Source organism: Castanea sativa, chromosome 10, assembly GCF_040712315.1.
Source record: "Castanea sativa cultivar Marrone di Chiusa Pesio chromosome 10, ASM4071231v1".
NCBI lineage: Eukaryota > Viridiplantae > Streptophyta > Magnoliopsida > Fagales > Fagaceae > Castanea > Castanea sativa.
Window position 1 is genome coordinate 39910691 of NC_134022.1, and position 25304 is coordinate 39935994.

The 25304-nt window shown below is 35.4% G+C and overlaps 3 protein-coding genes across 5 annotated transcripts; 2 read left to right on the forward strand and 1 right to left on the reverse strand.

Moving 5' to 3' along the window:
- The first annotated feature begins 1866 nt into the window (after positions 1-1866).
- Positions 1867-8654, forward strand: LOC142613575 (transcription factor UNE12). 3 transcript variants are annotated; one of them, XR_012840288.1, is made up of 7 exons: positions 1867-2443; positions 3748-3867; positions 4065-4130; positions 5811-5876; positions 6946-7023; positions 7123-7608; positions 8227-8654. XR_012840288.1 is itself a non-coding variant. In XM_075785969.1 (6 exons), exons 1-6 carry the CDS (start codon positions 2111-2113, stop codon positions 7351-7353), a joined length of 894 nt encoding a protein of 297 aa, XP_075642084.1. In that variant the 5' UTR covers positions 1867-2110; the 3' UTR covers positions 7354-7822. The 3 variants fall into 3 exon arrangements, 1 of the variants encoding a protein (XP_075642084.1); XR_012840289.1 differs by having other exon boundaries at positions 8291-8654; XM_075785969.1 differs by lacking the exon at positions 8227-8654 and having other exon boundaries at positions 7123-7822.
- Positions 8655-13189: 4535 nt separating this feature from the next.
- On the forward strand, positions 13190-17018 carry LOC142612766 (protein OSB1, mitochondrial-like). The gene is made up of 5 exons (XM_075784917.1): positions 13190-13733; positions 15815-15953; positions 16064-16148; positions 16227-16330; positions 16561-17018. The coding sequence occupies exons 1-5, from the start codon at positions 13354-13356 to the stop codon at positions 16747-16749; spliced, it is 897 nt and encodes a 298-aa protein (XP_075641032.1). The 5' UTR covers positions 13190-13353; the 3' UTR covers positions 16750-17018.
- Positions 17019-17507: 489 nt separating this feature from the next.
- LOC142613897 (putative carbohydrate esterase At4g34215) lies at positions 17508-19485 on the reverse strand. Its single transcript, XM_075786418.1, has 2 exons — positions 18795-19485; positions 17508-17974 (listed from the first exon to the last, which is right to left on the reverse strand). Exons 1-2 carry the CDS (start codon positions 19398-19400, stop codon positions 17660-17662), a joined length of 921 nt encoding a protein of 306 aa, XP_075642533.1. The 5' UTR covers positions 19401-19485; the 3' UTR covers positions 17508-17659.
- Between the last annotated feature and the right edge of the window lie 5819 nt (positions 19486-25304).

Genomic DNA, 25304 nt, shown 5'->3' on the forward strand with positions numbered 1-25304 from the left:
GGGTGGTCAGTATCAGTTAGGGCTTGATTCGTCGGTGAAGACCGTGAAACCGTGCCCCTCGACGCAAGTCTCGTCGGCCGGTACCGAATCGAACAGAGTATCGGGCATGGGTTTCGGTTTGGCTATGTTGATTTTTATGGGTTTTTGTTTTGTTCTTCTTCATTGGTTTTGATGGGCACGGCGGGGTTGTGGTTGTGCAGTGATTTTTATGGGTTTGATGGTGGTTGTGGTTGTGTGTTGGTGGTTGAATGAAATATTATTTTATTGTAGTGTTTATATTATTTTATTGAGTTAAAAGCTAAAATAGCTCCACTGCTGTAGGATGTGAGAATGTAAAATAGATAAAGTAATTTTGTGTGTAGCTAAAAAGCTAAAAATTTAGCTCCACTATTGTGAATGCTTTCAAAAACTAGTGGGTTGAGGTGTTTTACACTCTTACACGTACCAAAAAACGAATACCATGTATAGAGTGAGGACTAGAGCCTAGAGGTACGTTTTGTCATCCTCAATTTGTTTCTGCAATCCATCACTTTTTTGGGATGACATACATTAGGAAATCCTACGTATGTGTATAGATCAATCCATTGCTTGTATAAAGTTACATGTAAATAAGGAATTTTATTTTTTTTCATATATGTAATATTTATGTACACATTTACATGAGTAATGTACAATATTGTATACTATTCATGCAAATGTGTACAATTATGTGCACTTTATATGCACAGTAAACATAAACATATAATTGTCCAATAGAAAAAATAGGTCATTTGACTTAATAGTCATAATAAAATATACTCTGTGCTTGGTTTGTAAACCCCAGTATACGGGAGGAAGGTATTTTAGCTAACCAAAAATTCTCTCATTGAACCAGGTTTATACTCCCGACCAAACAAATATAAAAATAAGAAACAAAGAAGCCAGTCAATGTTGGAATACAAGTAGCTTAAATGTATATGGTGAAGTCTTCAAATATTCATTATGCTTGCGTTGAAAAGTTAAAATCTCCATTTTTTTTTTCCTTTTATGAAGTATTATAGAAAAGAAAGGAGTAAATATATAATTATTTGAAAAAAGAAAAAAAGAGAGAAAAGAAGCTCTAAAATACCTCTGCCTCAAGTTCAAATCATTATTACATAATTTAAATTAACCAATCTTCATATAAGTCTCTTGCTCAATCCATTGCTAACTTTGAATACTTTGGTTTGTGTCACTTTCCCACCTAGCTAATACCTATTTTTTTGCTAAACAACAAGCTAAAGCTAATACCTAAATATACTAGAATGCTATTATGTTTATATGTGTTAGGAAATTAATCATGTCCTTCGATAATGTTGAACATGTTGTTAGTTAAAAAAACAAAAATGTTGTCGCAAAGTAACGCAAAAGAAATAATGCTAGACATACAAAAATTTTCACTTTTTTTTTTTTTCCACAACAACGAAGATGACAAGTTTTGGTTAAAACAATATTATTTTCATGCACTAAATCACTTTCATTATGTACAAAATTAATCATAACAAAACAAGAAAATTTTTGTATGACAGGGATTATAATAGAGAGCGCACAAGTCTAAAGTTTATTTATTAAATGAATACTTTTAACTCCCTAAGAATAATTAACAATATTAAAAGTAATCCATAATAATAATTAATAAATAAAATAATTAAGAGAGCATTTCTATCTGAGAGTGGTGGTTGGCAAGTAGGGTTCCCCAAAACGACACCGTATTCAGTGAGCCAATGCAATAATAATGGCAAATTGGCAATAAAGAGAAAACGGGTAGAAGTGTAATAATGAAGAAAGACGGGCCCATTTAGATAAAGTGCAACATTTTAAACAAGGATAAAGCCACCCATTCTTTTCGTCTTTCTATGCCCTCTCTCTCTCTCAGTACTCTCTCTGTACTAAAAAAAAATTATAAACAAAAGCAAACCAAAACCAAACCAAAGCAAAGCAGAGAAAAGCAAAGCAAAACTCTCTCTCTCTTACTCTTTCTCTTTCTCTTTCTCTTTCTTTGTTATTTGCATGTAGATGCTCTTTGAAACTCGTAACTCGTCGACGCGACTCACCACGACTCGGCCGAGTCCAACTCAGGCTGTTCCTCCTCATGGCTAATAATCCGTCGGAGGCCACTAACGACGATTTTTTCGAGCAAATTCTCGCCCTGCCAAGCTTCGCTTCAGCTGAGGCCGGCTTGACCGGCGCCGATGGAGGCTTGGGCGGTTCGGGGACTGGTCCTCCTCCGATGATGCTTCAGCTCAGCTCCGGTGACCTTGGCGGTGGAGGAGGTGGCTCTGGTGGTTTTCATGGACAGGTGTTTCCGTTAGGGCTGAGCTTGGAGCAAGGGAAAGGAGGGTTCCTGAAGCCCGAGGAGGCCTCCGGCAGCGGCAAACGCTTTCGAGACGACGTCGTTGATGGTAGAGCTTCGTCTATGAAAAATGTAAGCTGGAAACTTTTTCTCTGTTCTCTGTTTGGTTAGTTAGAAAGTGACGGAGTTTGAAGGAAAATGATAGTTTTTTTTTTTTCCAAAAAAAAAAGGTTATTTTAAAATTGAGTCAAGTCTCGAGCTTGTTTTAAGGACTCTGGTTGAAAATTTAAATTTTTTATTTTTATTTTAAATTTCCTCGAATTTTCTCAGCAACCAAACGGATCACTATTTATGTGTGTTTTGTCTTTATGTGAGTGTCTGTGTTTGTGGTTTTGTAGAGTGAGTGATACAGACAAGGATATATAATAATTGATAAATTTTGTTGTAGTAAGAGAAGAGGAGAAGGACTAGTGGGGGTAAATATGTCAATTTGATTATGGTTGTTGTTTAGTTTAATAGCTGAGAAGAAAAGGAACTGTGTGAGATTGAAGTTTCTTTCTATATAAGGTCATGAGGGGTATCTGTTGGTTTTGTTTGAAAAAGAAGTAGGAACTAAAAAAAGATGGTTGTCATAATGCTTTCTGAAATACAGTAACAAGTGGATGAAGGTTGAATTTGTGGGTTCAAAACCCACTGGGTGCATGCACAACTTACCAGTCAAACACAGAAATGTAGAAGCTCTCGGGAAAAAAAATAGTGGTTGTGCTTTGCGGTTTCTAAAGTGAGGTTTTTGTTATGGTGTCTATGAATGATTAAGTAGCAATCCAAGAGGAGAATATGCTTTTCCTTGTAAGGAGTAAGACCATATTTACAAGATCTGCGAACTACCTTGTGGCTTCTTAGTTAGGTATTATTTCTAGTTGATGCCATGGTGTTTGGAGTGATTGGCCTATTTTCCTGTAGGAAATGACTTTGAGAGCTATACAACAAAATGTTTGACTTAGAAGTTTGGTTATCTTGGAAGTGTAATGCACTTACCCTAAAAAGAGGGAAACAAGTAAAAGGTTTAAAAGCTTAAATTTACTATAGAAGAAATCACTATTTAACTTATAAAAAGATAATCATCTCAGTTCCATGGAAAATGATTGGAACTTGTGTTGTTGTTTTTATTTTATTTTATTTTTCTAGGTTTGTTCATTCATGAGATAATGTAGACCTGGTTCAGACCTAAGCATTTTTTTTTTAATAAATAAAAAAAGAAAAAGAAGAAGCTGAATAAATGCTTCTTCAGTCTTTTAATACATTTTCATGATGTAGTTAACCTTCAGGCTTTCTGTTTCATCTCTCTGTTTCTTTGTGGGCGGGGGGGGGGGGGGTTATCTCTGTTTTCTCTTGTAAGTCTTGTATTTGTTGATGAAATTATGATTCTTCTGCAGGTTTTCCATGGCCAACCAATGAACAATGCTGTTGCTGGTGCACCACATCCACCAGCAATGCGCCCAAGGGTGCGGGCTAGACGAGGACAGGCCACAGATCCACACAGCATAGCTGAGCGGGTGAGCTTGATATTCATATGAATCATGCAAGAGAGCAAATTGTGTCTAATTTATAAAAATGCAAACCATGCTACTAATTAAAACTTATTTTGGGGTCATTACTTGGAATCTTTTGTTTAATTTACTTAAAGGTCCTTCTTTTATTGATCCTTAGTTTAATTTTGAGTTGGCTTTGATTTTTGACCATTTTACTACAGTTGCGGAGAGAAAGAATAGCAGAAAGAATCAGAGCATTGCAGGAACTGGTTCCTAGCGTCAACAAGGTCATTTTCTTTCTTTCATGTCAATTTTAAGTGCAAGAATGTGATAAGTCTTAGACCTTGTAATTTAGAAAAAGGCATTCTATGCTTATCACTCATGTTGAAATTCTATCCTTTTGGAAGAGAAGGGGAGTTGTTCTCATTTTCTTAAAATTAAATAAAAAGAAAGAATATAAAGGGAAAGAAGCCTGGATTTTTTTTTAACAGTTTTAATTCTTCTTGAGAGAGATAAGGAAATCAAATTGCTCTCTAGGAATTAATTAAACATATTTAACTATTGTAAGATCTTCCTATTTGGAACCTTGGTGCCTTTCCAATTGAAAAAAAAGAAAGAAAGAAAGAAAGAAAAAGAGAAGAAAGGGATAGTTAATTACTAGGAGCCACACTATTAAGTCGAGAGTCAAGAAGTAAACCTGGTGCTCTGTACACATAAGATGCCTTAATGTGAAATTGTACGTTACACTTCCTTTTTCCTTCAAGTATTTCTGTCCTTTTTGTCCCCCTGTAAACAACTGCTGTACAGTTTGTCCATGCATGACAAATACTGAGAGTTTCACTTATTTTTTACAAAAGAGGAACCAATTTCATTTGAAAACAGGGAAAGTTAATTAAGGTTGGCTATCTTATTAACAGTAAAAAGTATGGATGTTTGCCGGTGACATGTGATGTCAAATTGCTTGAAGTCTTGTTGATATTTATTTTTACAAGGTATATAGTGAGTCAAAAACATTCAAAATTCTTGTTCCATGCTGAATTCATGTCTCTATTCCCTATCAGAAATCAGCACCATCTAGTTCTGATATGATATGTTGCTGTATGAGATTGAGTTTTATATTTTATTATATGTGGATTAAAACATGAAAATATGCAATATTTTTCACCTTTTATTTTTTACTGTTTGGCCTTCTGTCGTAGCTGTTTTTTATTAATTTAAATAAAAAAGTACTTTTGGGCTTCTCATGATGGGTCAGATTAGAAGTGATTTTGTATTTTGTTTGAAACATTTCTTAAAATTGTTCAATCTACTGTATATAATTAATTCATTCACGATTAATGCAACAAAACTTTATTGGCCAAGATGGCAGGGGGAATGAGTTATTGAAATTCATGTATTTAAAGCTATTATGATTTACTCTAAATGTCCCAATATGCATTAATGTCTTACTGAAACTCAAAAATAGAGGTTTTTATTCGTTCTTAATTCTAGAGCAACATTCTTTTCTGTGTTATCATTTCTTCATATATTCTCTTTGCAACTTCAAGGCTGTTAAGAAAACACAAAGTGGAACATATTGCTGCTATTTTATTTTTCTTGATGGTTAAATATGGATAAATGAAATGGCATAAAGAGAACGTATCACAGGAACAGCAACAGCAACTGCAGAGTATAAGAAGATACTCTTGGAAATTCTAGCTTTACCTGATTGATTTTTTCATTCAACTTGTGCATTAGACTTTGGGGTACTGGTCTGTTAAGTTTGTATGACCAGTAAGTTTATAAGTAATATAATGCATTGGAATTTCTCCTTGTAATAATTGGGTGGAGTGAAGGTGTGGATTCTTATGTGACTTATCAAAGAAAAGAAAGGGCTTTACCCTGATGATGTTATACCAATTTAATTCAAGGACTTGTTTCATTGAATTTAATTGAGTCTGAGTAGTGATATATATTTGTTTCTGTAGACGGATAGAGCCGCCATGCTTGATGAAATTGTGGATTATGTGAAGTTCCTAAGGCTTCAAGTAAAGGTAAAGTAATCTATGCTCATAAATTCAATTTTTCTTAGGTAGCTATCTGATTGAATAATATAACAGGTCCCAGGAATGTTAATGTCCTAAAGTGTATCTCTTTATACATGCAAAAGAAGCTCCAGACATTATGTTATGACTTCCTTTTAACTACTCTGGTGAAATTGTATGAATTTTCATTTATCTGTTGCCTTGGGCTTATTTTGATTCAATCATCAACCGAAAATTATGCCATGTTAATATTTTTGTCAATTGCCCGACCAAAACCGGTTATTTCTAACAGTATATATTATCTAATCTGCACCCTTAACAATGCTTATCTATTTGGTGCCATCATTATAATATTCTATTTGATGCCCATTATTATAAGGTGGCTTTTCACACTAATAATGGATGGGAGATGATACTATTTTGTCCCCCATGCTTTGACCCATTCCTTCTTGCCATCTTGTCGTTTGGATCATGTCATTTTGCTTACTGTGAGGTTTCCTTTGTTGATCTCCTGTAAGATAGACAGAATATGCTTGTGAAAGACACATCTTAGACAGCCAAAATTAAACATTCTATTCATCTTGACTTTAGAACTTTTCTTTCAGGGGGTGTGGGAGGCGCACTCCAAATTGTAGGGTGGTAAATTGAAATCTTACCAAACTACAGGCACCAGTGTTAATTTCCCTAAAGGATATTTGATCTCTTGCCTATATTTACTGTTGCTCACATGCATCGTTGGCTACAAGAAAGGGCACATTGTTTGAGTCCTTGGGCTTCTAAGTCACAGAAATATTGATTGTCACTGTTGTATAATGCACACCCAGGCAGTTACAACTTCAAAGGTCATATTTGGATAGCCTCAATATGCCTGTAATGTAAACCTTCAATGATTAATAGTAGCCTTTGAGTCAATTATGTTTAAACAATGTAATTGATTTTGAGATTTCAATGATTAATCAAGTATTGTATACCCCTGTACTTGTAAAGGGGAGAGTGTCCAAGCAGTTGACTGTGTGTGATCATATAGATTTGTATTCATTTTATTTATTTATTAATTTACTCTTTATCTGCTTTACAGGTTTTGAGCATGAGTAGATTGGGCGGAGCTGGTGCTGTGGCACCACTTGTAACAGACATTCCACTATCATCAGTTGAGGTTATAAATATGAACATTATTTGGTATTTAAACATATCTTTATTAATTTTCTTGTCCCTTTAACGACACTGGGTCTGTCTTTATTTTTTTTAATCTTAGGAAGAAGGTAGTGAAGGTGGAAGAAACCAACCAGCATGGGAGAAGTGGTCAAATGATGGGACCGAACGTCAGGTGGCTAAGCTTATGGAAGAAAATGTTGGTGCCGCCATGCAGTTCCTTCAATCGAAGGATCTTTGCATCATGCCTATCTCATTGGCATCAGCCATATACCAGACACAGCCACCAGACACCTCTAGCATTGTCAAGCCTGAAAACAATCCACCTTCATAGACCTTAGGAAAAAGGTGACATATTTCTACGGTCCCATCGGAAACTCATTATATGCTCCTTGACCCCACACCTTATATATCCTTTTCAACCCCCACAAATTTAGTTGTTCCCCTTGGTTCAAATTGCAATCAAAGTCAGATGCCATAATTCTTGCTTTTCCCCCCTTTTTTTTAACTTTTGTCAAAACAGGGATTGATGTCAATGCCCTAAAAAATGCAAGCAGGCCTTTCATGTCTTGCCAAGTTCCAAGTAAAGGTGAAGAATTGTCAAAACTCACTTGATATGCTCTTCTTTTTTGTATCAATGGTGGGGATAGTGGAAAATGATGGAAGCACCTTTGTAGTGGGGCTCTCATTTTTTTTTTTTTTTTGGTAGTAGTGGGTTGTGGGACCTTCTTAAAGGGATAGAGTATGTGTCATTTTGTATATCTGTAACTTTTAATATAAAGCGCGGAATTGCGTTTATATTTTATGTGTTCCACACTTTTCCTCCCTTCTTTTTCCATTGTCCAAAATGGCCCCCTTATTTTCCAAGAAACGTGCCTTGGATAATAATATAAAAGCAATAGTTTGATACCAAAAAAAAAAACCATTCTAGTTTAGGTGGCTAAGCTTTTAATGGAACAACCGAACGTGGCTGTTTAAAGAGGATTGTAATTTGTACTTCTGAATGAGAAGCCTTAACGGCTTCTTGAGGAACACTCAAAAAGCCTTAAAAGGGGTGGAGATGTGGTTATAACTAGGCAAGATTCTATGGCTTCTCATGAAGCCAATACATCCTTATTAAAATGATTTTTTTGTGCATCTTTTTATTTATTTATTTAAAGCTTTTGCTCCTTTTTTCTCTCTCACAAGTAACATCATATAATTGCAGAATCCTTCTTGCTGGTTATTTACTTCGGAGTTTGGACTTACCCAAAAAAGGATTTTGTACTTAGGTTCCAATTGGCACATGCGTGTTTATCCTGGCCACAACATCATAAATATTCCTACAAGAAGTTTTACTGCAAAACGCAGGAAATAAAGGTCATACCTCACGGAGGGGCCGGAGTAAGATAATACATGGTGGTACACTTTCTTTTGTAATGAGTAGGAGATGCAAAGCTTCTTGGTCAAGAAGAAATCCAGTACTCTAGTACTTTCTCTTCCTTTAGTTCAGCTTTTGTGCTCGTATAATTGATTAGTTTACAAAAACACTGGTTGTGGGTTTTGTTTAACGGCTATGAAATATGTCTGCGGGGGTTGACTTAGTAATTTTTAACATCTCAAGATATTAATGAGATTCTAGGCTTAAAATCTCAATCTCATCTTGCTTAAAATCTCAATCCCATCTTGGGGCCACCCCAAGGAATTTGCCCTTGTGCTAATATGCGGTGTTTGGAATAAAAGGACTACAAATACTCGAGAGGGAATAATTAGGTACTCAAAGAGCTATAAATGCTTCATTTTATAAAAGAAGAAAAATATGACGTTTAAAATATGACGTTACTAGAGCCTAAAATTATGTGAACATAAAAAAAGACGTGCACACAAGCACAAACAATCTTCAATCATAAAAAAAGACGTGCACAAGCACAAACAATCCTCAATTACAAGAGACTACCATAAAAAATGAAGTGTGCACAAGCATAAGTAATCCTTAATCACAAGAGACTAGCTATCACAGTCTCAACTATGTGAACATCATTTTCTTTGCCACAATAGATTATTGGGAGAAAGTTTTCCCTCCTGGGCTCACTTTTTTTATCCTCCCAAATTGGGAGGAAAATGAGAAGGGAAAAGCAGTAAGAAATTCATTTTACACAAATACCCTCTCACCTACCCCTCACTCTATTATGTAACAAAGGTATAATAGTCAATTTATATAAATTACATTTTTCATCCTTCCATTTTTCTCTCCAACCAAACAAAAAAGTTTTCCACCCTCCCATTTTTCCACCACTCCAACCAAACACACAAGAGGAAAAATCATATATTTTCTATCATTCCACTTTTCCAGCCTCCCACAATTTTTCATTCTCTCACTTTTCTACTCCTCCAACCAAATGGACCCTTAGTCTCCACTCACGTGTGTCCTCACAATCCAAGCCCCATCAAATCATACGCAATTTGAAATCCAAAGCACATGAACCCAAGTCAAGATATGAGAATTTATTAGAACTGGTTTTTTTTTTTTTTTTCCATAGTTTAAAGCTGGGAAAAAAAAAACAACGTTGTTTTTAGGATCGAATTGAAATAAATGAAAGTCAAGGGACATAATTGAAATAAAAAATGAAACTTTAAGGACAAAATTGAAAACATATCAAATTTAGTGGGTGAAATTTGCAATTTAGCCATAAAACAATTTGCTTATTTGAGTTCAGGTGTAATGTAAATGTAAAATATCACATTATTTAAAGATTGTTTTATATGATTATTCCAAAAATCAAAGAATCAAATCCAGTGATTATCCGTGTTTACTTATAAAAAATATGATCTTTTTCTATACTTTCTAAGGAATAGTGCCCAATTTCTTGCTAAAGAAGCCAACCCAAGCCCCATGGGTCTAACTTGGGCTCGTGGTGGCCTGGTGGGTCGGCATCTATAAACTATGAATGCCAAACAAATAAAATAAAAGAAAAAAGCTGAAATATATTTGTCTCCACCAAACTTGGTTTATGTTTTTCTACAAATTTTTAATAAGGGGGGTTTTGTCTAAAATTTATCTGTATGACTGTATCCTTTTGTCCAACTCTGGTTTGATTTATTTTATTTCAACTATTTAACATGTGATGTTAGCACTCTATCTATAGCATATATAATTTCTTTAATATATATTTTTAATTTAAGAATAAAACTGTAATTTAAGGAAATTAAATTGCAGCATATATCTTAGTTAGAGACAAAATATTTTGGAGAAATATTGATGATTTAATTTACTTTCAATCATGTAACTTATTTAACAATTGGGATAATTACAGATTACCCACATGTGGTTTGCCTTTAATTTGACTTATCTATCTGTGGTTTCAATTTTGACACTTTACTCACCTGTGATTCCCTCTGTTACTAATCCGTAACCCACCTCTCCTTCAGCCGCTACTCTAACACATAATATGTCAAAAACAAAAGCCCAAATAGATCAAAACACTCCTCACTCCCATCCAACTTGCTCACCAAACTAAGATCCTAGATGCTACAATGCAATGCGCTTGAGATTTTCCATACTACAGACCAAAAAGTCAATTCCCTTTACACAACTGAGCCTAATCATACACCTGCTTACTTAGTTTCAGTTTCCACAGTTTTCTCAACAACCAAACAGATCTGACCTTCCCATAAATCTTGAACATGAAGAATATGAAGAACATACCAAAAAATCTGAAAAATTATAGGAAGTTGAACCCAAAAACAATATCCAACACAGGCCCAAACACTGAGCTGACGACCAGCCCAAAGCTTTTCCAAGAGCAAAATTCCTCTGCAAATGTAAAAGTGTTTTTGGGAAGTAAAAATAGTCAAAACCCCAAACACATTTGTAGCAAAACCTAGAGCACAGAAAACAAAATCCCAATTCAATGGCAAATTCACTGATTATCAAAACCTTAAACTCCATCAAAAGAAACCCAAAATTTTTCAGAACATTCTCATCCCAATCCCAAATCCAAACTCGTCTCTTCACTTCCATTGCCAACGCCTAAGAGCCCCAATCCGAGGACCCATCTTCCTCGACCTTCACATTCTCATCCGATGGTAAAACCCACAAAGACGACAATAACAACAGCATTTACATTAAGGCGCTGAGCTCCAATTCCCAAACAACGTCTTCGTTGTCCGTGACAATGACGATGTCATTTATGACTGGTTCGATAGTGGGGGAAGAGGTTCTACAATGAGGTGAAGGTCAAAGAGTCCGAAGATAGGGTTGGGTGGTCGGTGATGCTTGATTACCGAACTCTCAAGAACATACCCAAAAAGTGGTATGTTCTTCATGATCTGGGTTTTATTTTTTTGGGTATGTGGCTAGGTTTACTTCGAATATTTCTATTTCAGAGGGCTAGTTAGATTGAATTGGCTTTTTGGCTTAAGGGGTTTATTGGTTTTGTCTGTATGATGGGTTTCTTAGTTTGAGGAAATCTGGGTTTATTTCTTAGTTTGAGGAAATTTGGGTTTATTTTTTAGTTTGATCTTGTTTTCTTTTGCTTTTTTTTTTTCTTCTTGTTTTGGGATGAGAGAGACATAAAATGAGAGTAAAAAGACTCATTTACCCCTCTTTATTAACAGAGGTGTGTAACAGAGACTAAACGGAAGTAATCTTAGATGGGTAAAGTGTCAAAAATAAAACCACAGGTAGGCAAGTCAAATTAGAGGCAAACCATAGATGGATAATATGTAATTATCCCTTAATAATTTTATCACTTATTTAGATTGATGTTATAACTGTTGCAAATTTTATTACATACACAAGAATAATTGTTCTTTACCATTAGGTTAGTTAGTTGTATTCAGTATTTATTTTTTATTTTTTTGAGAAGATGTTAATTTTATTAAGTAGAATCCACCACAAATTTTATCATATATACCTTACAAACATGTAAGCTTTAAAATAAAAATTACTTCCATTAATAAAATTTATTATCTCCAGAATAAGGGATTTGAGCTGAATCACTAATTGACCATCAAAATAGTGCATATATTTTGTATCGGTTTTTCTCAAACATCAATAACAATCAATTTAACCCAGTGGGGTTGGCCAAGTGGTTGAGCACTTGGTCTCAAAGTGGCTGTCTGGGGTTTAACTAGGAGCTCCCTAGTTCAAGTCCCGGCAACAGCACTTTGAAACAAACTCCCTGGGCCAGCGATTTACCCCGTTATGGGCTCACCCGTCGCGAACAGTGATTAGTCTCTGGTTGAAAGCTTTGAGGATACACTGTGGGCAACCAAAAAAAATAACAATCAATTCTAACGTAAAAGATAATGTGATAGATTGCATAGCTTTAAACTGTAAATTTTTTTTTGTAAACAAAAATTGTGTTGGGAGGACGACCCGCTTGTTACCATAACAATACTCAACTCGCCTAGGGCGCAAATGGATAGGGCACCCACAAAGTACTAATGGGTATTCTCGAATTCATGCAATGTGTATAAAAGCATGAGTCGTTTTTCATCAGGCACCAACTGTGTGGGTTAAACTGTAAAGTTTAATATGCACATTTTTGAAATTGAGAGGATACTTGGATTCCTTGTCCTAACATCTTCAGTTTTTTTTTTTTTTTTGGGGGGGGGGGGGGGGGTGGGTATTTATTTCTATAAAAAAAAAATCATTAAAAAAAAGTGTAAATGGCGACGTTTATAAATGGACTTCTTAATTCTGATTGGGTGGGGGTAAATAAATAGAGTTGAGCTTACAAAAGAATAGGGGTGTGCAACCAACCCGTCAAAATTGACCCGACCCAACCCAACCCACTGAGTTAAATCGGTTTTTAGGGCTTGATGGATTGGATTGGGTTACAAATATTTTTTGATAGCAGATTAGGTTGAGTTTGGGTCATAAAATTCTAATATATATTAGTTCATATATTAATATATAACTGAGTTGGAATATTAGTTCATATATTAATGTATATTTAATTAATCAACTCAGGTGGCGTGTGATATATTTTTTTCTACTCAATTTAATAATAATAGTAATAAAAAAAATTGTCAAACTGATAAGTTCAACTTGATCCAACTTAACCCATGTGGGTTGAACTTGTATGACAAATTGAATTGGGCTAAATTTTTTTTAACCTACCTACTCTAATAAGTTGGGTAAAAAATTCTTCTTAACCCGACCCTGCCCGACTGATGCACACCCCCTGCAAAATAAGCCCTTAGATTTGAGGCAGCTTGGCGCGCAGACACAGACAAGAAGAGTGGTCACAGTCACAGTGAGATAGGCAGCAGGCATAGCCCATTTAAAATACATAAGAACAATTGCCACAGCCAACACTCGCAAAGATAAGATATTACCGAATCAAAAATGGCATTGAACCAAACACTGCCAACACCACCTACAACAACAACAACAACAGCCCACATTCTCTGCAAAGCCCCACTCACAAATCTCCAAATCCCCTCTCTATCTCTATCCCCATCATCAGCATCAATATCATTCAGCAATCGGTGCTTAAAGCCGCTAAAGTTGAAATGCTCGGTGGATTATAATTACAATTACAATCAGACCCAGGTGGAGTACCCTAGGCCCACTGAGATTCCCTGGACCAAGGAGCACAGTAACTCTGTGCACCTCATCGGCATCGTGGGCACCCCTGTCGAAATCAAACACTTGCCCTCTGGCAATGGCAAAGCTCTCGCTTGGACCCGCCTCGCCGTCAAGAAATCCTCCACCCTCACCTCCTGGTAACTTTTTCATCCCCTTCTACGTGTTACTTTCTGATGGTTTTTATGACATTTTGGTTTGATTGTGCAACTGGGCTTTAGTGGGAAATAGCATTAAAGTTGGGTACTTTTGTGTATGCCTCCACATTATCAACTTATTTTGGTTGCTTGGTTTAGAAACCAATTTGTTATTGTATATTTTGTGACTTATGGTTTGATATTGCAACTGGCTTTTAGTGGGAAATGGCATTAAAGTTGGGTGCTTTTAATTGGGTTTGTGTATGTGTGTGTTCATGCATGTACATCATCAACTTCTTTTGGTTGCTTGGTTTAGAAACCAAGTTATTGTAAATTTTGTGACTTTTTTGTTTGATAATACAATAGGGGTTTAGTGTGAATTGGATAATACAATTGTGATTGGTTTAGTTTGAGACATTCTAGCCTCAAAAGTTGGGTGCTTTTAAATTGGTGTGATTTTTGTTGTGTGTTTTGCTGTAGTTATGGACTCTGAGTTGTAGTTGTTATTGGTGGTTTATGGGTTTCTTGACAAGGTGGATTTTTACTTGGCATTCTATGAAAAAATTCAAACTTTATAGTTTGGGACACAAGGAAAGAGAGAGAAAGAGTTTTCAATTGAGTATCGAGGGGTTATAAACTAGGTAATTGAATGAAGGAGAAGGGAATGGAAAAAAAAGTGGGAAATTTGGATGATAAGAAATGTTTTTTGCTTGGTAAGTAACATAGAACTTGATGTATTTTGTACCCATAACCACAGGGAGAAGATGTCCCATTTGAACTACAGCTTTGTGGTCTCTTCTTCTCTGTACGTGTGGGGTTTGTTGGGTGTTGCTTAAGACTGTTGTGGAGTTATTCTTTAGTTGGAGGAATGGCTCTATATGGTATGGAATATGGCCCCCCCCCTATGCCTAATGTGGACACTTTGGAGGGGGAAGAATAATAGAACCTTTAACGGGATGCAGTGCAGTTTTTAATTATTGAGTTGAACTCTTTGTTTATGAGATCTCTGTTTGAGTGATCACATTGCACAGGTGTCGCTGATAGATGTTCACTAGTAGATTTCACAGAATCTCTTTCCCTAAACACATAAAAGTCTCTTCATTTTTTCAGTAAAAGGATTTATTTACATATATATAAAATAATATTAAAATAAAATTAATGAAGCAAACAAAGAAAAGGGGAAGACAATAGAAGTAAAGGGAGACAGTGAAAGAGATAAATAATTGCAGACTGTATTTGGCGCTTTCATATGATATTGTCATCCTATATTTGCGGTTATCTTGTACTGAGGAATTCTAGACATTTGAAGGTGATAACTGAGTGCTTTGTTAGTGTTATTAAGCACGACAAAGATGGTGAGCATCTTTAAGAATTTTGTGATTATTTTGGATTGATAATGCATATGTAAGAATTATGGTGAGATAGTAGATCATATTCTTTTACCTTGCGCAATGTGGCTAGAGAATTGTGCTTGCTATCCTTTGGCTGATGCCTCATATTGTGATAGAAGTGTTTGCTTGTTGGAAAAAGAGACTTAGTCATCATGACTAAGGATAGATTTTGGGAGCAATTCCAGCCATACCAATGGGTGGACAATTTGGAGGGAGAGGAACAAGCATTCTTTCAGGGATATAGAGCTCAATGGGCACTCTTTTAAAAGTAATTTCTTATGTTTCTTTTTGACTAGCTGCACAATTTAAGATGTACACATTCTGATTTTTTTTGGATTTCATTGTTCTTTTGAATTTGTAATTGTAACTTGATTAGAGGATGCATTATAATCATCCTGTGTATTAATTTTTTTTTACATCTAATAAATTTTTTTATTGCTGATTTCCAAAAAAAAGTTCCTGGTTTTAAAGAGAAATATAGACCAGCAAGGCAGCAATTCAAGTCAGAAAAGGACTTTGTTATACATCTTTGTCATTTGTGTGTGTGTTTGGCTAGCGTATATACTTCTTTTAAGTTAATATCCTATTCATCTGGTTAAGATGTAGCAAAATTCATCCACACATGTATACCATATCAGTGGCTCAGTGCTTATGGCATTCATCTTTCTTGAAAATGACATTAATGTTATTCAGGATCAGTTTAACATTCTGGGATGAGCTGGCACATATTGCTTTTCAACATGTAGAGAAAGGCCAACAGATATATGTCTCTGGCCGGTTGGTCTCAGATACAGTTGAAAGTGAAGATGGAAAACAGCAGACCTACTACAAGGTTATTTATTTATTTAGGTTTTCTTATATATATATATTAATCAAACTTGATCTCCTGTTTTACATATAGTTTGTCCCAAGCCAATTATGATTGTTTTAGATCTTTTGCAGGTAGTTGTTCAGCAACTTAATTTTGTCGAAAGGAGCATCTCATCCTTGCCCTCGTATGATCGTGATTCTAATTCCATGATGCCAGGCAAGACACATTCTAAAATTGAGAAGAGTTTTCTTGTGTTTGAGTGTTCCTGAAATTTGTTATCTATATTTTTTGCAGGTAAAAAGCTTGGTAATAATGCTGCAAGTAATATGTCCATAGAAGAATTATGGCAAGCCTTCTTTGCCAATCCTGTGGATTGGTGGGATAATAGGAAGAGCAAGGTGTGCAATTATGAAACTTAACTGACTTCATTGAAATGTCATGTTAATGTTGTTCCTTCTACCAAATAATAATGATATAGTTCTTTCTACTAAATAAGAATAACAGGAAAAAAGAAAAAACAGGAACCTAAACTTTTAGTATCATCCAACTAATTTCTTGTTCATGCTTGCTGCAAAAGCATATGATGAAGCCTTAAATGTTGGTGTGTTTTTGCTTTCATAAATTACAGAAGAACCCAAAGTATCCAGATTTTAAGCACAAAGATACTGGAGAAGCTCTATGGGTCGAAGGCAGGTACAATCCACCATGGGTGAAGTCCCAACTAGCAATACTGGATACAAGAATGGGGTCTCTTTATGATCAAGATGCTAGGTTGGACGCAAATTTAGTGCCCGGTGATAAATTTTTGCCTTTCTAAGTGCTCATTATGTTGAACTTTAAGTAACGGTGCCAATGGGGCAGTTTCTGTGTAGATTTCCCTCATTTTGACTGGTTCTCTGGAAGATCTTTGGAGACTTTGTTATAGAGTTTGCAGTCTATAATATGGATGTCACATGATGTGCCAATTATTAGTCACTATATATTCATTTGGCTTCAAGTTTATCTGGATCTTGAGCAACTATTGTTGGGTATATAATAGGAAAATTTGTCTTGAGATCTAAATCATTCTTATTCTTTTATGATTTATTCATCAGTCTAGAATGCTCTATCATAATTCATATGGTTCTGGCCATTATAACTTGGGCCCAAATCCAGCCAGGCTAAACTTGATGTAACTTTTTGTTTTTTTGTTTTTGTTTTTTGTGTCTAAATACTGTCTTGTACAGTTGTACTACTGGTGGATTCTAATTTCCTGGTTTCAGTAATATTTGTAACAACTTAGAACTTGTTATGTATCTAGGGCGTTGGGTATACATATACCACGCATCTGTCACATTTGATTATCTTTAGGACAAGATACTTGAAGAACATAAAAAATGGTATAGCGGGTCTGATATGATATGTCAATCAAATGCATGCACTTGGAAGTTTTGTCATGTTGTAACTGATGTGCTAATATATCAATCATTAGTAAGATCTCAATCGATTGTTTTCAATCATGTTATTTTCATTGCTAGATTTATCATGATGTTAATGAAATTGAAAATCCCATTCAAGTAGATACTTTCACTTGAATAACATCAACACATTTCAAGGGAGAAGAGTCTTTGAGCACAAATGACATTGTAACCACAATAAAAATGTACAATCTTTTTCCCTTCTCATATTTCATAAAGATCTATTTCACAATTTAGTATCTTCCCATATTTGCAAAAGCTATCTGATTGTTAGACAATGTTAGTTAGGATCATTCTGATACAAAGTAATAATGGAGCTATCAAAATGTTAAAAATAAAATTGGAAGAATTCCTTGGTGCACTACTGCGAATAGGACTCACAATAGGACCACTGGGTAGAAATTTAAGGAATGTATCAGCGAACATCTTCCCAAGTTGAACCTGCGCTGCCGTGGTTAGATGCAGGTTATCCGGTTCAAGTGGCAGACCCTTGGCATCAATGGTTCGCAGGTTCATTAGGTCAATTCCCATCTGAGCTTCTCTAACAATCTCTATAAAAGGTCCTGAACCTGATGCTAGAGCCACCTACCAAGAAACAACCTACCAACATTATTGAAGAAAGTTGAAAATGGAAGTATAACTTATTAATTGTTAATATGTCTGGTGACTGTTGTTGACATGACTTGTTTTAAACTTCGAATTAGTATATAAATACAAGTGATATGAATTAGTATATAATACATGTGATATTAGTGATTTATGCCTATGCGAAATTGACATTGCTTTATTTGAAAATAATAATAAATAAATAAAATTGACTTTAAGCCATTCATTATTTACGAAACAGATGTACTGTACTGCCTGTTGGTTGTTACCCAAAAGTCTGAACTCCTAGTCTTCCACCATATGCATTTTCTGCACTATCTATTATTTCTACCATGATTAAAAATATATAAAGTGGAGTATATTAAAAAAAATTATTTATGTTACATCAGAGGTAGGCCATCTAGCTTGCAATACAATAACTCAACCCATTACGTAGATTCTTGGAAACCACAATAGACCATTTTACATTATTATCAATTATTTCTCAGTAAACCAAACCTCGTTAGCAGATCATACAAAACTAGGTACAGTTTCTCTGAAACCAAACCTCGTCAGCAGATCATACAAAACCAGGTACAGTTTCTCTGAAATTGTCAATGTATGAGGTTTGGTAGTAATTCTATGCATAAAATGATCTATAAAATAACTAATGTACTAAACTAGAAGAAACCCCAACCAATTGGACGAAAATAAGATTTAAGTTTGGAACAAAAAAGATAGAAACCTGATCAAAAGAGAAGAAACAGTATACATGTATATTGAAAATTAATACTAAATCTAAGTGAAATCGTGTACATACCTGGATTATAGGGAGCATAGGAGACTGCAAATCATCTCGGACGTCCAAGAAAAACTTCTGCAATTTTGCTTTATAGGATTTGGCATCTTCTTGACTCTCTGTGTCACTTTCTCCCTGATACCATAGAAGCGCCTGGATTGTCCCACCATTTTGCACAGAAGCTTGAGCCCTCTTCATCATCTGTTTGTAAAGGAAAGTCCCTTTTTCCCACAGACTTATCTTAGTCCCTCCTACGGCACAAGGGACCAGACCAATGATCCCAAAATTGGGATCTTTACCCAACACATAGTTAGCAAAAGCCATGCCTGGTCCAATCCCATTAATATTTTTGAAATCAATATCCGAATGGAGAGGCTCATGGGCTAAAACCCACGTCAGGTTTGCACTGAGTTTGAGAATGGAGGGGTTTGGAGAGCACTGGGGTGGGACAATGCCATCCCATGTGGCTATGCCGGTAATGGTGTTGCTGACCACGCCTCCACGTCCGGCCATGTTGCTTTGTCCAGCTAAGATGAATATGTTTTTGCTTTGTTGTTGGAGTTGTTGGGGTCTCACTGACCCGGATTGACTTACAATGAGGAGTAAGAAGAAAATAGGAAGAACCATCCCTTTGCTCTCTCACTTTGCCGCTCAATGTGGCAAACAATGTGAGGGTCCCCTCTGAAAGTAAGATGCTTGCTTCTTATGGGTCTGTTGAAAAAGAATTTTGGTGCAATACAGAGTGTGAATCAATTACTTATTAGTCTTTTCACTATTTTTGACTTGTAAAGAAATGCCACGTCAGTATACAAGGAATAAATATTAGTATCACTGAACAGTAAATAAAAGGGAAAGAAAAGAATATTCAATAATTGGTAAAGTTTTACCGCCGCATATTTTGTGCAATGGTCACTTTATCAGTATAAGTACTTGTGGAGTATGAGAAGTAAGGACCGAGATTTAAATCTCTAAGAAAAAATTTCACACATTAGGCGGGTGGGATAGAATTTTTATCTTATATCCAAAATAATAATAATAATTGGTAAAGTCTCTTGTTTGTTGGCGTATGAGCTACATTGTTGAAGCAATTTTGTTTAACTTGGGTGGAATGTGGATAGGGCTATATATAGAGACTGTGTTGAAGCAATTTTCTCTGTATGCATGTGTACAACATTAGGCTTTTCACCTCCCTTTTTATAGAGATCGTGTTCTTTGTATCTTTTTATAGAGATTGTATTCTATGCATCAGAACGTAGTCTTCAATCCATTCAAAGTATACTTCACTTCAATTCAAAATTTCAAAGTCTTCAAGCCGATGTAAAGTAGGTTTTGTGAGAAAGTTGTTCAATAAGACCATATTAACGCTTACCCTTCCTAAAGGGTAGAGAAAACGCTTGGCCTTCAATAGGGCATTGAACAAACATATGCACATTGGTCATTTATTTATTTGCTCAATCTTTTTTCTTTTGCATCCGTAATTAATTCTGGTCTTTGTTAGCATATGCATATTGCTCATAAGGAAAATTAATATAACAAATAATGAATTGGATCCTGTATGGAATATAGGAATCTGTATATAGTAAATACAGAGAGTTAACTTGTCAATGCATTTCTGGGGTGGCCCTTCAAGTATTGCTTGCCATGGTGTTAAATAATTCATTGGATCCGTATATATCGCATGCAACTTTACTCTATTTTTTAAAGTTATATTACATTTTTCTACTTTTCTTGGTCATTGGTCATGTAACTTTTACTTGATCTTATATAATAGAAAATTGTTCTCTCTTTTTCAATCATGGTAATTTCGGTAGGTTTTGTGATAATGATAATTCAATTTGACGATAACACTTAGCCATCCAAGAGGGTGTAGAGGTATTGACCAAACATGCCCTCGGTCCTTCGTTTATTCATTTGCTGAATCTTTTTTTATAATTGCATTCATAATAGGATTTTAATTTATTGTACATCTTAAGTAGGGGGATTCAAACTCTATACATCTCCTTTAATAACATTAAAAAAAAATTGTCCATTGACCTAAAGACAAATGGTGTAACAGGATTAAGACAAAATACACTATTAGCGTGCTTTTGTGCGCTGCGTTTTGCATTTTAAGCATGAGACCCGGCACTGTTCATGCGTTAGGTAGATTATTTGCTATACAGTGCGTTTTAAGTTTCCAGTTTTAATTCTTTATTTGCTACAGTATTTTTAGTTTTTAATTTTCAAGAAAATAAGCGGTATCTAAAAAGACCCTTAGTCTCTCAAACTTACGAGCACTTTTAGTCACTATTAGTCATTTTGTCTAGTTCCACCAAGAATTGCCAATTTGGTCTTTCAATGCAATGCATGCACAGTGCGAATAAGGAAAACTAATAATATATTATTAGTTTATTGTTTATAAAAAAAAGGAAAGGGAAACCAATAACATATTATTTTTGTAAGTGCACAATTGCACCTAGACCGAAAGACAATTATGGGCTCCAGGCCCAACGAGCCTTAAACAATGAAATTTGTAGAGTGTGGGTTTGAAATCTGCTTTAGAGGCACTGAGAACTTAATAACGGGCTAAGGTGTGAAGATACTTGTAAATAATAGATGATAATTGCAAAGGGACCTCCTCGGACGTAAGCCGAGAACCACTTCTCTCTTATTTCTCTTTCTTTCTTAAAGGTTACAATTCTTCATTTCTCTTTCCTTTTTTCTCCTCCTCTACCTCCTCTTAAATATTTCTTCCCTTAGTGCTTTATCCACGTGTTGCTCCAATCTCTTCCCCCCTAGATATTTCTTCTCTTAGTACTTTGAATAGTAACCAGAAGTTTCGGTTCTACTGTGCAGGGGTCACTTCCTCATTAATGCGGCCAGGGAGGTAGGTGCAGAGTCTTTAATGTGGAGGTGGCAGCCTTTGCTTATGATATTTTTCTAACACCGGTGTATCTAAAAGGTTCAGGGGTTCCCCCTCTTAACTAACAGTCTTTCCGGAATTCTGCCTTGACCTTCGTAGTGAATCTCCGAGTTCTCTTGGGTCTGTCCGAGGAGAAACTCACCCTTGGATGTGTCCTCGGACCCTCGGCGTATGGGCCGAGTTGCAGTACTAACAAGTTCTTAACTCAAGAACAGGTCGGCCCTCCTTGCTAGAGCCCAAAGGCCTAAATGCCTGCTTGGGTCCTTTTACTCCCCACAATTTTGCACTAAAAAAAATCATGAATTGATCTCGTATAGAATATTTGAATATGTAATTAGCTTGTCTATGCATTTTTGGACTGGCACTCTAAGTTGTTTGCCTTGCTATTAATGATATATATAAATTTCGTTAATACAAATAGTTTCTTTTATAGAATTTATACAATAAATCATATAATTTTATTTAAAATAAATAAGTAATGCACAACTATAGTTAATTAATATATGCATTTGCTCTATTGAGATGAAATTCTAAATAAAGAGGATCTCAAAGAATGCTTCACATGGTAGAAACTGTAGAATTTCATGCTCTTCCGCATTGATTTAAAGGTTTTGTGTACATCATATGTTGGTTTGGATAGGCTACATTTTTTTTTGGTAGCTCATTTACTTAAAATGAGATTCAAAAAACAAATCACTTTAAGCAAATAAACAAATAAACAAATAGGTTAACTTATTTCTAATTCACAAGCAAAGAAGTTAATTTATTCAAACTCAAAGGATTATAAAAATAAATAAATAAAAATATTACATTTTTGTGGGTTTTGAATTGAAAATTTTAGGCGTAAATGCACTTTTAGTCCCTACATTTTAACGTTTTTTCATTTTAGTCCCTATATTTTATTTTTCCCCCTTTTAGTCCCTAAACCAATTTACGCGTGTTATTTTCGTCCTTTTCGTCAGTCAACCGACGGAAATTGCTAAGATGGTAGCCGGAAACATTAAAATATTATTAAAAATGCCACGTCAGCATCTATATTTAAAAAAAAAAATTTTGTCAATTTTAACTAAAAAAAAAAAAGCAGAATTAAAAACAATAAAATCAAATGCCTATGAACACAATAACACAAACCCAAAAAATCAAAGAACACAAACTCAGAAAATCAAACCCAAGAACACGAATCAAATGCCGAGGAAACCCAGAACACAAAGAACACAAACCCAACCCTTAATCTCTAGCAAACCCAGAACACCACATGAAAAATCAAACCCTTCATACAAACATCAAACCCAGAAACCATCACAGCCGCCACAACCCACCATCCCAACCGCCACAACCAAACCCAACTCGGTCTCAATCCCAGCCCCCCCGATCTCTATCCACCCCAACCACCCCGACTCAAGCCACCCCAGCAGGTCTCAACCCACCTACCCTAGCCTGACCTAAACCCAAGCCGACCTCTACCCACCCCAGCCGACTCACAATCCACCCACCTCAACCCAACCTTAAACCCAGCCACCTCGAGCTCAACCCCAGCCACCCCAGTCGGTCTCAACCCACCCACCCCAGACCAACCTCAACCCACCCCACCCCGATCTCAACCCACCCAACCCAGACTAACCTCAACCCAACCCAGACTAACCTCAACCCACCCCAACCAATCTCAACCCATCCACCCCACCCCAACCCACCCCGATCTCAACCCATCCCAACCTCAACCCACCGACCCCAGGCCAACCTCAACCCACTCCACCCTGATCTCAACCCACCACAGCCATCACGAGCCACTGCACCACCAGGTACCATGAGTGATAAACACGAATGAGAGAGAGAGAGAGAGAGAGAGAGAGAGAGAGAGAGAGAAGAGAATGAGAAAGTGAGACACGGATGAGAGAGAGAGAGAGAAGAAAAACTAATTTAAGAAAATGAGATGAAGAGAAAACACCAGAGAGAGTTTTTTTTATCTCAATTTTAGTGATTTTTTTTTATTTCTGTTTCTTATTTAATTAAAATTGACAATTTAAAAAAAAAAAAAGATGTTGATGTGGCATTTTTAATAATATTTTAATGTCTCCGATTGACACCTCAGCAATTTCCGTCGGTTGACTGACGGAAAGGACGAAAATAATACACGTAAATTGGTTTAGGAACTAAAAGTAGTAAAAATAAAATGTAGAGACTAAAATGAAAAAACGTCAAAATATAGGGACTAAAAGTGCATTTACGCCAAAAATTTAAAGCCCTTAGTTTTGACTCAACAAATTAATACTACATGTGAGAATTGAGAAAGAATAGATTCTTTTTTTTTTTTCATATATATATATAAAATTCAATAATTACATTGAGAAAGAGGAGATTTCAATTCTAGATGTTTTTATTGGAGAAATCAAGAGATGCCAGTTAAGTAAAGCTTTTGGCAAACTCTTTAACAATTTATATCAAATTATAAAAGAGATTGTCTTTATATACACACATATGAGTGGTATGTAAGTAAAATAGAGTTTGCTACATGTACAATAGGCTTTACGTCCTTCGGCCTTTTATTACAACAATACAAATGACATTCTCTTAATGGATTTAAGACAATTTGATATGAACTGATGTGCTCCCTAAGTGTACCAAATAATTTCTTGTAGTTTCGTATAGGTATGGTTCATATGTATTGTGTTGGATTTGACGAAAAAGTGTACAAAAAAAACAAATCCTTGAAAGCTTTTTTGATTATTTATAACAAATTAAGAGGAAAAAAAAAATGTATTGTTGCGTACCAAGCTCAGAAGCATAAAGAGAATAATCCTAAATACAATCCTAGTCGCATGTAGTAAAAGGTAGAAATCCTGGTATGCTATATTTGAAACAGTATATATGCTTCTGAATAAGAAAACAAAGAAAAATTGAAACAATGTAATGTAGTGGGCTTTTGGACCATGGACCCAATAACATAAAATGGTGGGGTTTGACAAGCTCCAATAGCGTTTGAAAAGAAGTGAAAAAGATGGGGTTTATTTTGAATGCGTATTCTTTATAATGGGAGCATTTGCTACTTCAATCAGGGTTTCGTAAGGAAGCCTTGAGGGTTTTTAAAGAAATGATCTCAGAAGGAATTAAGTCTAGCCCAAAAACTTTGAAGTTTTTTGGGAAGAGAAGAGATGTGGGTTATGTGTAATCTACAGGCCCAGTTTGAGTTATTGAAGTTCAAGTCAGTAAAAGTTAGTGGCTTCTATATGTTGATATTTCCTCAACTGGTAGTGGATGATTACTGAAGACCTTTGTCCCATCAAGCACAGTTTATTTGGAAGTGGAAGGAAGAAATTATGTTCATAAGTTTAGGGCACAACAAATTACGTAATTTTTTTCATGATTGTTGCATGTGCAAGTTAGATTTTTGGGATTATTTTGTAAAAGATCTCTAAAACCTTAACAGTACATTTAAACATCATCTTTATTAAAAATAATGTTTTGTATTTGTAAGAAAATGAAGAACATGAGAGTAAAATTGCAAGAGAAATATACATAGAATTTTTTAACGGGGAAACTCTCTAAGTTGGGAGAGGGAGAAAACCACAAGTATAAGCCAATTGAATATTCCAATATTTTCTGAAAATGGTTACAATAGAGGTATTATGTTA

Bases quoted from the DNA above. Each gene is read 5' to 3' on its own strand.
- LOC142613575 (XM_075785969.1), top strand. From the start codon at position 2,111: ATGGCTAATAATCCGTCGGAGGCCACTAACGACGATTTTTTCGAGCAA. The intron at 4,131-5,810 runs GTCATTTTCTTT...TTGTTTCTGTAG, and splicing joins TGGTTCCTAGCGTCAACAAG to ACGGATAGAGCCGCCATGCT. The intron at 7,024-7,122 runs GTTATAAATATG...TTTTAATCTTAG, and splicing joins TTCCACTATCATCAGTTGAG to GAAGAAGGTAGTGAAGGTGG.
- LOC142612766 (XM_075784917.1), top strand. From the start codon at position 13,354: ATGGCATTGAACCAAACACTGCCAACACCACCTACAACAACAACAACA. The intron at 15,954-16,063 runs GTTATTTATTTA...GATCTTTTGCAG, and splicing joins AACAGCAGACCTACTACAAG to GTAGTTGTTCAGCAACTTAA. The intron at 16,149-16,226 runs GCAAGACACATT...TATTTTTTGCAG, and splicing joins TTCTAATTCCATGATGCCAG to GTAAAAAGCTTGGTAATAAT.
- LOC142613897 (XM_075786418.1), bottom strand. From the start codon at position 19,400: ATGGTTCTTCCTATTTTCTTCTTACTCCTCATTGTAAGTCAATCCGGG. The intron at 17,975-18,794 runs GTATGTACACGA...GTTTCTTGGTAG, and splicing joins CTATGCTCCCTATAATCCAG to GTGGCTCTAGCATCAGGTTC.